This window comes from Hippoglossus stenolepis, chromosome 15 (genome assembly GCF_022539355.2).
Source record: "Hippoglossus stenolepis isolate QCI-W04-F060 chromosome 15, HSTE1.2, whole genome shotgun sequence".
NCBI lineage: Eukaryota > Metazoa > Chordata > Actinopteri > Pleuronectiformes > Pleuronectidae > Hippoglossus > Hippoglossus stenolepis.
Genome location: NC_061497.1, coordinates 9,977,267 through 9,989,217, shown reverse-complemented (window position 1 = coordinate 9,989,217; position 11,951 = coordinate 9,977,267). Strand labels below are relative to the sequence as shown.

Below are 11,951 nucleotides of genomic sequence, written 5' to 3'. Positions count from 1 at the left end.
CTCGCAGATTGTACACATCAGATTATAGCTCTTTCAATTTTTGTTTTTAGGACAGGTGCCGTCTTCAAATCCTTTTTATTCTGCATCATTATTCTGGGTCTTACACGATATATCCTTGTGTACTGGTTTCTGTCGTTTGTTACATAATGTACAGTTCTGCAGCTGCTGTAGCACTTTGGCCCAAAACAAATTCCCCATGTGGACAATAAAGTATATTTGATTTGAATTGAATTAGTGTTTGGGTTTTTTTTGCATTTAAACTATAAAAGCTATTCTTTCAATGAAAACGCATTAGGTTACTCCTGCTGTTAAATAATGATCCTCTTCCTCAACCCGGACGTCATCTTTGTCAAAATAGCGACCCCTGGTGTGGAGAAATGCCATTACAGTTCCGGGGACATCACAACTTTGTGATTACATCCACAAGTTTTTCTCCCCCTCAGTACAAACAGCTGAGCTCACATCTGAATAATGCTCCTCAGTGAAGTGACGTTATTATAAATCACAGTTTGAAAGCAGGTCTGACTGCTCTGTAAAAAAAAAAGTGGGCGTGGCTAGTTTGGATGAGCACTACCTGCTCTGATCGTGTTTGGGTTTGTTTGGTTTTATGTGCCCTCCCTCCTCTCGGTCACATGGGCGGTGTCTGCTCCCCCGTGACACCTCAGGACAAATAACACAGGCAGCAGGCGTGTCATGGCTGCTGTGTTGTTATTGGGCAGATCGTCATCACATCCTGCACGCCAGCATCCAAGCGTTGGCACGGCTCGGCTCTGTCCGCCGGCCCGCTCCGGTCCCGAAACCTGACCGTCCCCGTCCCCCCCTGACGTCCTCAGCCGGGAGACAGGCAGCGGAGACCCGCGGAGAAGGAGCCGGAGAGAAGGCGGCACCGAGCAGGAAGCGAGGAGGAAGTGTGCAGGAGGACGTCCGGAGAGGTGAGTTTAAACTCCTCGGTGTTTTAATTGGAGATAAATAAAACATCGCATGGCGCGTCCCGCTGTGGAAATCCAGCGCGATTCTGAATGACGCTGCACAGGAGGGCTATACAGAGGGTGCGTTGCTTTATCACAGCCGGACGAGCCGGCGGCGGCGCCACCACCACCACTTCCTGACCCTGAACCCATGAACCTCAAAACGTCACGAAACTAAAACAGACATTTCCCTAAAATGATCTACGTGTTTTAGATCTCAGGAGTTTTTTAATGAAGCATCTGCTCCACCATCATGCGGCGTGAATGCGTGAGACGTGTTTTACTTAAGTTGAAACAAAAGTAGGGCCCTGGGACCCTCACAGGGCCTCACCCGTTGGGTCCTGGTACTCTGTTTGTTTTCAGCCATGAATACTTTATTCAGTTTTACATCTAACAGGCTGAATTAAATACAGCCTGAATTTAAGATGGTATATCTGTTAAACATCCTAAAAACAAAAGGCGTTAGAAAGATAATTATCAAGAAATAGTAAATGAAAGTGAATCACTTTAATCTGAGGTGAGCGAGAAATGTACTTCAAAGCAAAACAGAGTAGCTGCATTATTTATCCATGTGTTTACCATCGTCCCCTCAGAGGACATCAAGTTTTTATTGCCGCATCTGCTCCATCATCATGCTGCGTAATTGTGTTTTTACCTATGAGGCTCAGACGGTCTGCTTTTTCTTCTTCTGCCAGTCGTTTTATTTGCCAAAGGAGCAAAACCTACAGTATATGTAGACTGAAGGTAATTCAGTTCTCAATCAAATAAAATGAAATGAAATATCATTTAAATTACATTAAAAAAAACAATAAGGGAACCCATTAAGACCTGAGGTGCAGAATAAAAATGTGCTCTAAAAAAAACAACCCCCTAAAACGTGAACGATTTCTGAAGAGCTGACAGCATTGCCAAGGTTTCCAAAAAATGTATTTCTCAGCTTCTGCTGCAGCGAGAGACATGAAGACGGTAGCTTGAACATTTTGCTTTCTTTGTAAATTTACCGCCTTTCCCTAAACTTTGACCATTTAAAAACAAACAAACAACAAACCTAACCCCTTCTTCTTCCTCCTCCTCCTCCTCAAACACTTCTCTTACGATCTGAACCTCGGTCTGTGGGTCAGCAGAAACATCGTCTGTGTCTGTATCTTCTCCATTGTTATTTGAGTTCCTGAAACACTGCTGTACTGTAAAAACGTTTTTTTAATGCTAAGAGCGCTAACAACAAAATAAAAACATTTCCAATAATGCATTTTGCCTTTCCTGTAAGTATATCAGCAAATGACAATGCATTTCATTAGTCACATGTCTTAAACGATGACATCGCCAAACAGTGTGTAGGGGTTAATGTGTACATGTACAGCATGTGTGTGGTTCTTATCGCCCATTCAACTTCCTTGTTTAAACCGCTGACGAGTCATCTCACCATGATGGTGTTGAGAGTCTGTCTCATCGCATGTATTTGACTCAAGTTTTAAATGTAAATATTGTGCAACTATATTAAAAGTAGCCGATCCGCTAAAGCTGCTTTCAGACACGCAGAACTCCAGATATTCTACCGAAATGATCCAGAGAGAACGCAAATGTCTTTGAGTCAAGTCGCTGCAAACCTTCTCTGGAGTTTGTGCTGCCAGTCCCCAAGAATAAACTCCAGATAATGTCCGAGTCAGTCCGTGTAGGAGTACGGCAGGATATTGATATTGTATAATTTGTATTAACAATATGAATATCTTACAATGAAAAGCAGGTTCCACTCACGTAGAAGACACTGACAAAGATGTCAACTTGGAAATGTGTAGTAAACAAAAACACAAATTCTGCAGGAGATTTGATACGTCATGTCCTGCCGCCTCCTGCAGGCTGTGCCACCCCTCACCTGAATGTTCTGGACATTTTCTTGTAAACACTTCTGACCCAAAAAAATTGCGTTCTTCATTTGTAAAAGGCAAACTTTGGGAAATGTCCGGACCAGATTGTGCAGACATTCTCTTATGAAACCACATGTAAATTCACTAGATCCACATTTTAATTTGGATCTGCACCAAAGTGTACACACTCATAAATATCATTCCCCTTAAAATGGCTGTTTTTTTCCATTAAGATCCAGGAATTAGTCTCTGAGAAAGTAATGATAATGTTGAAAAACTCTCACAATTCTTAAAGAAAGTAATAAACAATTCCTGGATCCACCCTTTGATCCGGATCCACACAAGAATTCAATGGGTTCTCCCCCTTACCCATTCCGCATCCCTCCACCCAGTGTAGTTGTCATCCATCCAGTAGTTTTTGTGTTATCCTGCTAATAAACGCTGATGTAAATACAACCTCCTTGGTGGATTGTTTAGTTTCAGTTCAACTGGTGAAACCAATTCAAAATCTAGTGTAGAAAAACAGTTGCAGGGTGTGATTTCCATGATCTAAGCCTGTGTGTCTTGCGTGTCCAGTCATGTTTTGTTGTGTAAAACTTCTGGCCTAGTTTACATTTGCCATCGTGTGATTTATCAGGACCTTAGATCAGGACCAATGTTTAACAGAGAAGGTTTCATGGTGTTACGGAAATTCTGGCAGCGTTTTCAGATGGCAAAGGTGTACGCTGGCGTCAGAGATAAAGAAAACAAGCAGAGGACGGGGGGCTACCGCTCAGCTCAGACAAGCAGGTGTGAATCAGCTGACTGCAAATACCGAGCTGAGGTGCGAGTGGGAGCTTTCATTAAGGAGGCTACAGTCGTTAAAGTTCCTCACAGACTCTACCTCGTGGTTTCCCAGTGTTTGATCTTTGCTGCATGTTGTATTAGCAGAGAAGTGATTCACTGGGGTAAAGTAAGACGACAGGTCAGTGACACATGAGTGCTGGTGAACCTGTTTGCATTTTAATTCCTATGTTTGTGTTGAGCCACTGAATCATATGTATGAATATAAAACACATTTCCTGTCTCTCAAAAAGCCCAAAATATTTTCAGATTGACCTTTTTAGATTTTTAATATTCTCAGCTGCTTTCTCAACCCTCTAAAGTAAACACTTAATGTTTATTTAAGGATAGGAGTGGTGCCGATGGAATATAGGACATGTGCTACTGTCGTTCGTCATTTTCAGGAAGCACCGAAGAGGGCAAGAGCATCACTGTGTTAGATGTTACTGTGTGTGTGTGTGTGTGTGTGTGTGTGTGTGTGTGTGTGTGTGTGTGTGTGTGTGTGTGTGTGTGTGTGTGTGTGTGTGTGTGTGTGTGTGTGTGTGTGTGTGTGTGTGTGTGTGTGTGTGTGTGTGTGTGTGTGTGTGTGTGGCATTTATTTTTGAAAATACGTCAAGAAAACAAATGTGGTATATAATTATAAAAGTATGATATAGAGCCAATATGATATTCTGCTTGACCGTGTCCCTAATGTATTGGGAAATGTTTCATGCGAACACAATGGACTGTATATAAAAGGGGACTGTCCAGAAATTAAGCCAAAATATCCCAGATACTGCTTTATTTTGCTGATGACGTGGTTTGGAGTCTGGGAAGTAGCGATTATGGTGTGGAGGAGGCGGGGTTTATGACCTTTACTGTAGTCAGCCACAGGGGGTGGGGGGTGGGGTCGAGAAAGCTTCACCCTTGGGGAGCTGCTAAGTCGTCCATCTTTATATACAGTCTAAGGTCTGTCCATATAATATATGTATTAAAGACTTCATTGAATAAATAAAATAAACTCTATTAAGTGTAGACATTTATTTGATCGGGATTCCACTGAATCTTTTCAGTGAAAAACTTGCCGTCTTCACTTGGAGACTATTTTTACTGAGGAGCACAGAGGACTGATAGAGAAATTCATCACATGGTGCAGCAGCGACAATCACCTGAAGCTCAACATCTGCGAAACCAGTGAGTTTATAGTGAACTAGCAGAGGAACAGAAGCTCCACTGTCCACAGGAATATATTAATAACACTGATTCGACTTTGTTAAGCTCCGTTGTTTCTGTTTTCTTCCAAAAGGTCAAAGGTCAACGTCACATAATGTATTATGGTGTTCTTGCCATATTAAACAACATAATTCATGAACATGAAGGAAGACTGTGACCATATGTCACATTTGGCCACGACTTGTATCAGAATCAGCTCAAATTCTGTAATATTATTTCACTCTAATGGAAACCTGTCCTCCCTGATGTTTTTCACAGAGCAAGAGGACTAATCTGAAGCCCCCCCCCCAGCAGCCATGTCAAACGAACGCACCCCTCTGATCCCCTCGGGGGTGTGCGGCCTGTCTGTAACCGCGGTGACATGCGGCGCGGTGACATGCGACGATTCGCCAGACGCCACCCCAGAGTCCGGCTTGGAGACTCCAACGAAAGACCCCCGACAACTGAACACTTTCTTCGGGGTGATGGTGCCGACCATCCTGTCCATGTTCAGCATTGTGTTGTTTCTGCGAACAGGTGAGCGACATGTTTGTGAGGAGATCAGAACACGAGAAGCTGTACGTTTTGTATGAATTACCTCCAGTTGAACACTGCGTCATTGTGCGGCACTGACCAACACTGACACCATCTCTCTTCCAGGGTTTGTGGTTGGTCATGCGGGGCTGTTACAGGGTCTCCTGATGGTTCTTGTAGCCTACACCATCATCTCTCTGACAATACTGTCCATCTGTGCCATTTCCACCAATGGTGCAATACAAGGCGGTGGAGCCTACTGTATCCTTACCCAACGAGCTTTCTTCATGTGTTCCCTGACCTCAGCCGCAGTTACTTACCAACCTTAACACAATGTGATCAGACATGATCAGTCGCTCTCTGGGCCCGGAGTTTGGAGGAAGCATTGGTTTGATGTTCTTCCTGGCCAAAGTGTGTGCAAGTGGAGAGTATGTTCTCGGCCTCGTGGAGGCCATACTTGACTTATTCGGTGCAGATCCGGGTAAGTTTTTCTTTTCTTTCTCTTTCTAAACCCCCATGTCATGTTTCCGGGTTTTCACCTCTCTTCTCTCTGTTTTCCTCTCTTTTAGAAGCGTCTGTGTCCGAGGGGATCCGAGTGCTCCCTCAGGGTTACTGGTACACGGTGCTTTACTCCTCCGTGATCCTCCTGCTGTGTCTGCTCGTGTGTCTGGTGGGCGCCAACATCTACTGCCGCACCGCCTTCGCCATCCTGCTGGTGGTCACCGTGTCCCTGCTGTCCATCTTCATCAGTTCCGTGGCGGTCAAGCCTCGGGACTTCATCATCACCCACCGGGGACCCGGCAACCAGACGCTTCGCTACAACGCCAGCTACACAGGCTTCAGTGCGACCACGCTGAGGCACAACCTTGGCTGTAAGTGTTAATTTGTGAGTCTAATCAAGATTAAATCCAGATGTGATTTGTAGCTCAAATAAAGGATCTGATTTTGTGTCTCATTTTTCTCTGTAGCTGGTTACTCTTTGGACTACAGCACCAACTCCGTCATGTCTTTTGCCACCGTGTTTGCCGTCATGTTCACCAGCTGCACCGGGATCATGGCCGGAGCCAACATGTCAGGTTAGCGCTTGTTTGTCATAGTATAGTATATATTACTACATGTCATTATTCGGGGTAATATTAAGAAAGAGATGAGGTGAGAGTCACCACATTCAGTAAATGACGTTGGCTCTTTGTCCAAATCTTTCCACAGGGGAGCTCAAGGCTCCGAGTGTTTCCATCCCTAGAGGCACCATCGTCGCTGTTTTTTACACGTTCACCGTCTACGTCCTCCTCTTCATCCTGGTCAGCGCCACCTGTGACAGGTCTGAAAGAACTCATACTAGTGTTGTCAAATAATGTGTAAAGAGAGATTCAAAAAAACATAATGAATTGCTGTAATTATCTTTTGTCTTTAGGACCCTGTTGATTCAGGATTATGGGTTCTTCCAGCGCATAAACCTCTGGCCACCACTTGTAACTATCGGGATCTACTGCGCCTCTCTGTCAGCTGCAATGTGCTCTATGATTGGTGCATCTCGTATCCTCCATGCTCTCGCCCAGGATCAACTCTTTGGTAAGGCATGAATCCTTTACCCACCATATCGGTGCCTTCGTTGCGTACTGAGTCGTTTTCTAAGAGACTGTTGTTCTCCACGCAGGTCTTCCATTAGCCCCAGCAGCCGTCACTTCGGCCTCGGGGAATCCATGGGTGGCAGTGCTATACACGTGGGGTCTGGCCCAGGTGAGCGGATGTTCTGCTGTCGTCTTGCTTTCAGAACAACACACTGGTGTCCTGACCTGTGGTTTGTGTTTGTGTGTCAGTGTGTCGTGTTTGCAGGTCAGCTCAATAATGTGGCAAGTTTGGTGACTGTTTTCTACTTGCTGGCCTTCGCTGCAGTTGACCTGGCCTGTCTGGCCCTGGAGTGGGCGTCCGCACCAAATTTTAGGTAATAACAGATCAGTCACTCTCAAAGGGAAAAACATTTTTAATCGTTCTTTACAGCGCTGCATCAGTGACAAGTAGGAATAGGATACAACATTTTCAGCAGCCTGTAACTGAATCCAACTACACAGTCAGATTTTTGATTAAAATGATGCAGCAGAAATTCATCAAAATATCCACTGTATACATCAGTGATGGAGGAAGCACTCCAAATATTTCACTTAAGTAAAAGTATAAACAACAGACAAAAAACGTACTCAAGTAAAAGTACCAAATCAACTTTTCTACTTTAGTAAGTTATCCGCCCACTCTGATTGGATCAGTGGACCAATTCCCCGTTGTTATTGATTACTTTTTTAAAAAATGAATATAAAAAAACAGTATATTTGCTGATCTACAAAACGTAAACCTACTTTGTTACATCCCGCCACTGGTATCTGTAGTGATTACCCATAATTACCCTCGCTGAGAAAAACATGTTTTACGATTTCAATGCTGAAGTTCCTCTTGCCTATTCATTGTATCCTTATTGAGTTATTATTGATTCTGCACTGTGATTAATTACATAAATGGGGGTTTTAATATCATATTTTCTACTAAATGTATTTTAAAAAATTGACATTTTATGGGTTGAAAGTGTCTCGTAACGCCATCTAGTGTTTCAAATGGCCTTATGACTTATGAGGCCAATGCTCAGCGGTGGGGGAGAAGTGACACATTAAGTGACAGTTATAGTAGAAGAGCTAAAAATGTAAGATAGCTAAATGTGTATTTTCTTAGTGAGTGCATAAAAGCAACATCAGAGTGCCAGAAATATTAGCACCAGTCCACAACATCATATAGATAACCGCCCTGCTGGATTCTGGGAAAGTTAGTCATTTTTATTGCTCTTCATCACTTCTGCTTTTCTCATGTTCAGCGGCTTCAGTTTTTTCTTTTGTCTCTGTGTGTTTGACAGACCGACCTTCCAGCTCTTCTCGTGGCACACCTGCCTGCTGGGCATTGTGAGCTGTTTGGTCATGATGTTCGTCATTAACCCCGTCTACTCCTCAGGCAGCATCGTCCTCCTGCTCCTGCTGCTCCTCTTCCTCCACTACAGGTCGCCCACCAGCAGCTGGGGCTACATCAGCCAGGCTCTCATTTTCCATCAGGTACCTGCACGCACGCACGCACGCACACACGCACACACATGCACTCATCAGACATGTGATGCAGCTCATCGACGGTGCTGTCTTTCTCTCTTTCAGGTGCGCAAGTATCTGTTGATGCTCGACGTGAGAAAGGACCACGTGAAGTTCTGGCGGCCGCAGGTGCTGCTGATGGTGGCCAACCCTCGCTCTTCCTGTCAGCTCATCCTGTTCGTTAACCAGCTGAAGAAGGGAGGGCTGTATGTGCTGGGCCACGTGCAGCTGGGGGATCTGGGTAATTGCTGTGCTGATGGTCGATGCTGGCCATCTGCAGCCGACAGTATTCAATTATATTTTATCTCAGAATCATTTTCTCGCTGTGTCTCCCTTCCCCACTATTTCAACCGGCTCAGGTTTATTCACTGCAGACACAATCTGATCACTGTCATTGTTTTCTTTCGCTTCTTCACCCGACTGAAATGGTTGTTTTTTAAAATTGAAACTCCTCTTTTGGCCGTCTCCTGCGTGTGGAAGCCTGTCACTGATGTATGGAATCAGCCCGGCATCATGTGAGGTTTATTTTTATCGTTCAGTCTGAGAGCAGATGATCAAGATAAGCCAAGTCGTGGGCTTTCACTTTCCACCTGCTGCTTCTCCTGCATTATTAATGAGAGTATTTTCTCTCCACACCGCAGTGGCATCAGACCAGAGTGTCTCAGGAAGCCTTGTCTGAAATCAGTCTAATCTCTAGCTCCTTGCTTCCTCTTTAAAATTACAATATCTTTACCAAACTGTGAGAAACAAATTTATTTTATTTGACGGGATGCACCTCAAGGATTCATGGAGAAACTTGCCGACATATTCCATCACTCGTGCACCAACTCACAGATTGCCTCTCTGCCCTCTGGTGTCCATTAGAGGACACTGCGATGTCTAGATGTAACATAATTTGCTTGCATATTTTCTGACACTGAACTGTGAGGAGTTGTGACCTCCTCCAAGGAGGTTATGTATTCACCCCTCTCTGTCTGTAAGCAATATTACTACCGAACGGATTTCCATACAACTAGGTGGAAGGATGCAGGATGGGTCAGGAAAGAACTCGTTAAATATTGTTGCAGATCCAGGAATTTTGCAGGGGAATAATTTATGGATCTTGATTAAATAGATCAAACAGGGTACTGATTTCTTTAGGTGTTTTAAATTTGGTGCAGCTTGATTGATTTCAAGAGGACTGCTGGGGTTTTTAAACCCTGAAGCATTAGTATTATTCAAACCCATACAGTATATTTACTCCGGGCCTGTCTGTGTTGTAGACTCGCTGCCGTCAGACCCGGTCCAGCAGCAGTATAACTTCTGGTTGAGCCTCGTTGATAAACTCGGGGTGAAGGCGTTCGTAGATCTGACGCTGTCTCCCTCCGTCAGACAGGGAACCCAGCATCTGCTGCGCATCACAGGTTTAGGTAAGCTCTGATTAACTCCCATCATGCCCACATTCAGTTATGCTTAACCTGCACTCTGTGACTCTCGTGCTCTCTGCTCTTCTGTTTCTCCCAACAAGGCGGCATGAAGCCCAACATGCTGATTTTGGGTTTCTATGACAGCTGCACTCCTGAAGACTTCTTTCTACAAGATCCTGCATTCTGCGACTCATCAGTAGGACGGAGTAAAGACGGAGAATATAATTTCGGCGTTGACCTGCCTTCGCTGCAGGCTCATTTCCCCCCAGTCCGACACGTTGAGAGCCCACGCTGGCTGTCACCAGAAGAGTACGTCGGGATCATTTCTGACGCCATTAAAATGAACAAGAACGTGTGCCTCGGCCGTTATTTCTTCCAGTTAGAAGGAGAGGATAAAGATAGCAAGGTCGACGGATCAGAGCGGACAATAGACGTGTGGCCTCTCAACCTGCTCCAGCCTGGAAGCCGAGATTACGAGGACGTGTGCAGCCTGTTTCTGCTGCAGATGGCCTGCGTGCTCAACATGTCCAGCAAGTGGCGCCACGCGAGGATGAGAATCTTCCTGAACGTAGAGACGGAGTCCAGCGACCAGGGCTGGGTGGTGAACGAAGAGACGTTTCGAGAGCTGCTGAGGAAGCTGCGGATCAGGGCGTCCATAAAGATTGTGCCGTGGGACTCTGTGGTGCAGCACCACACTCAGCCCGACATGGAGTGTTCCACAGAGCAGACGCAAGCTCTCTCTGAGGGCTTCCTGTCATCAGTGAACTGTATGATAATGGAGCACAGCTCGCAGGCAGCTGTTCGCTTCCTGTATTTACCTCGACCTCCTGCTTATCGCAGCCAGTCACAGCAGTATGTGGCTCAGCTGGAGGCAGTGACCAATGGTTTAGGGCCAACGCTCCTGATTCACGGCATCACCCCGGTCACATACACTGATCTCTGAGCACGTGCAGTCAGGTGTATTGTTCACGTTCTAGGAAAATGTCCTAATTCTCACGTACTTGAACTGGCTTGAGCCAAGAAATGCTATATATATAAGCTCTCGTTACATTAGCTCGTTACATTAGCTTTGGGCCTGTCCTCTCGCATACGGCAGATAAATATGTGTCAAAGTCTCTTGAGAACAAAAACACACTTTGTTTTGAGCAATACGGGTTTCTCTCAGAGACTGAATATAAAAAAAGTCTATATGTGATTTCAGGGATGAAATTCTAAATAAGTTGTGTTTTGTAATTTACCATTTAAATCTATGCGATTCAGCTTTAAAATATTTTTCTTATTAATTTATAGTAATTGTTCTTTTATAGATTTTTTTTTTTCTTCCTTTATTCTAACATTCCGGCCAAGTCGTCTAGAGTCTTTTTGTTTCTGTGCTGAACGGCGTTCTGATGCTTGTACTCTGTTCACAAACTTCAACACGCTGCTTCTGCTGCTGAACGTGTTTCACTCGTCTTCACAAAGGGACCTGTTGTGTACAGTTGACTTCATCATGACGATGAATGTTGCTATTTTATGTGCTAACTTAAGTAATATCAGAATTTGTGCTTCACAATGCAAATATACACCAGAAGGGTTACACTGATGGTCATGTTGAAGGTACTAAAATAATAATTAGGAGCTTCAGTCATGACAATTTAGACCTGGTCCAGATTAAACTTCTCACATTCTTCAGCTTATAACCATATGAACTATATACAGAATGAAATGTTACTGCACTTTTCTCATGTTTTTTGTGTCATAGTGTTCAACACTGCATGGATCTTGAACCTTGGACCTTGAACGATGCAGGGAACAGGGAAAGTTGCTCAAAAGCATCTTGGGTTTGCCATTTCAGAGATTCCATCTCAAGTTGTGAACCTTGAGACGTCAGTCATTGACGAGAAAGCCTTATAGGAGCGTCACTTGTTTACTAATGGATTTAGATACTAATGATCCTGTGGAGTAAATATATGCCAAATGTACTGCGTGATACTATCTTTGTAACTGTAAAGTTGTTCCAGATTATATGTTTAAAACATTGCTTAACTGCGATACAAACAAATT

At 44.3% G+C, this 11,951-nt stretch overlaps 1 protein-coding gene across 1 annotated transcript; it reads left to right on the top strand.

Moving 5' to 3' along the window:
- The first annotated feature begins 614 nt into the window (after nucleotides 1–614).
- On the top strand, nucleotides 615–11,949 carry slc12a9 (solute carrier family 12 member 9). Its single transcript, XM_035179229.2, has 14 exons — nucleotides 615–932; nucleotides 5,126–5,383; nucleotides 5,507–5,641; nucleotides 5,724–5,861; nucleotides 5,950–6,252; nucleotides 6,349–6,456; nucleotides 6,590–6,701; nucleotides 6,795–6,952; nucleotides 7,038–7,120; nucleotides 7,201–7,325; nucleotides 8,280–8,472; nucleotides 8,569–8,743; nucleotides 9,765–9,911; nucleotides 10,010–11,949. The coding sequence occupies exons 2-14, from the start codon at nucleotides 5,164–5,166 to the stop codon at nucleotides 10,849–10,851; spliced, it is 2,739 nt and encodes a 912-aa protein (XP_035035120.2). The 5' UTR covers nucleotides 615–932; nucleotides 5,126–5,163; the 3' UTR covers nucleotides 10,852–11,949.
- Nucleotides 11,950–11,951: the final 2 nt, after the last annotated feature.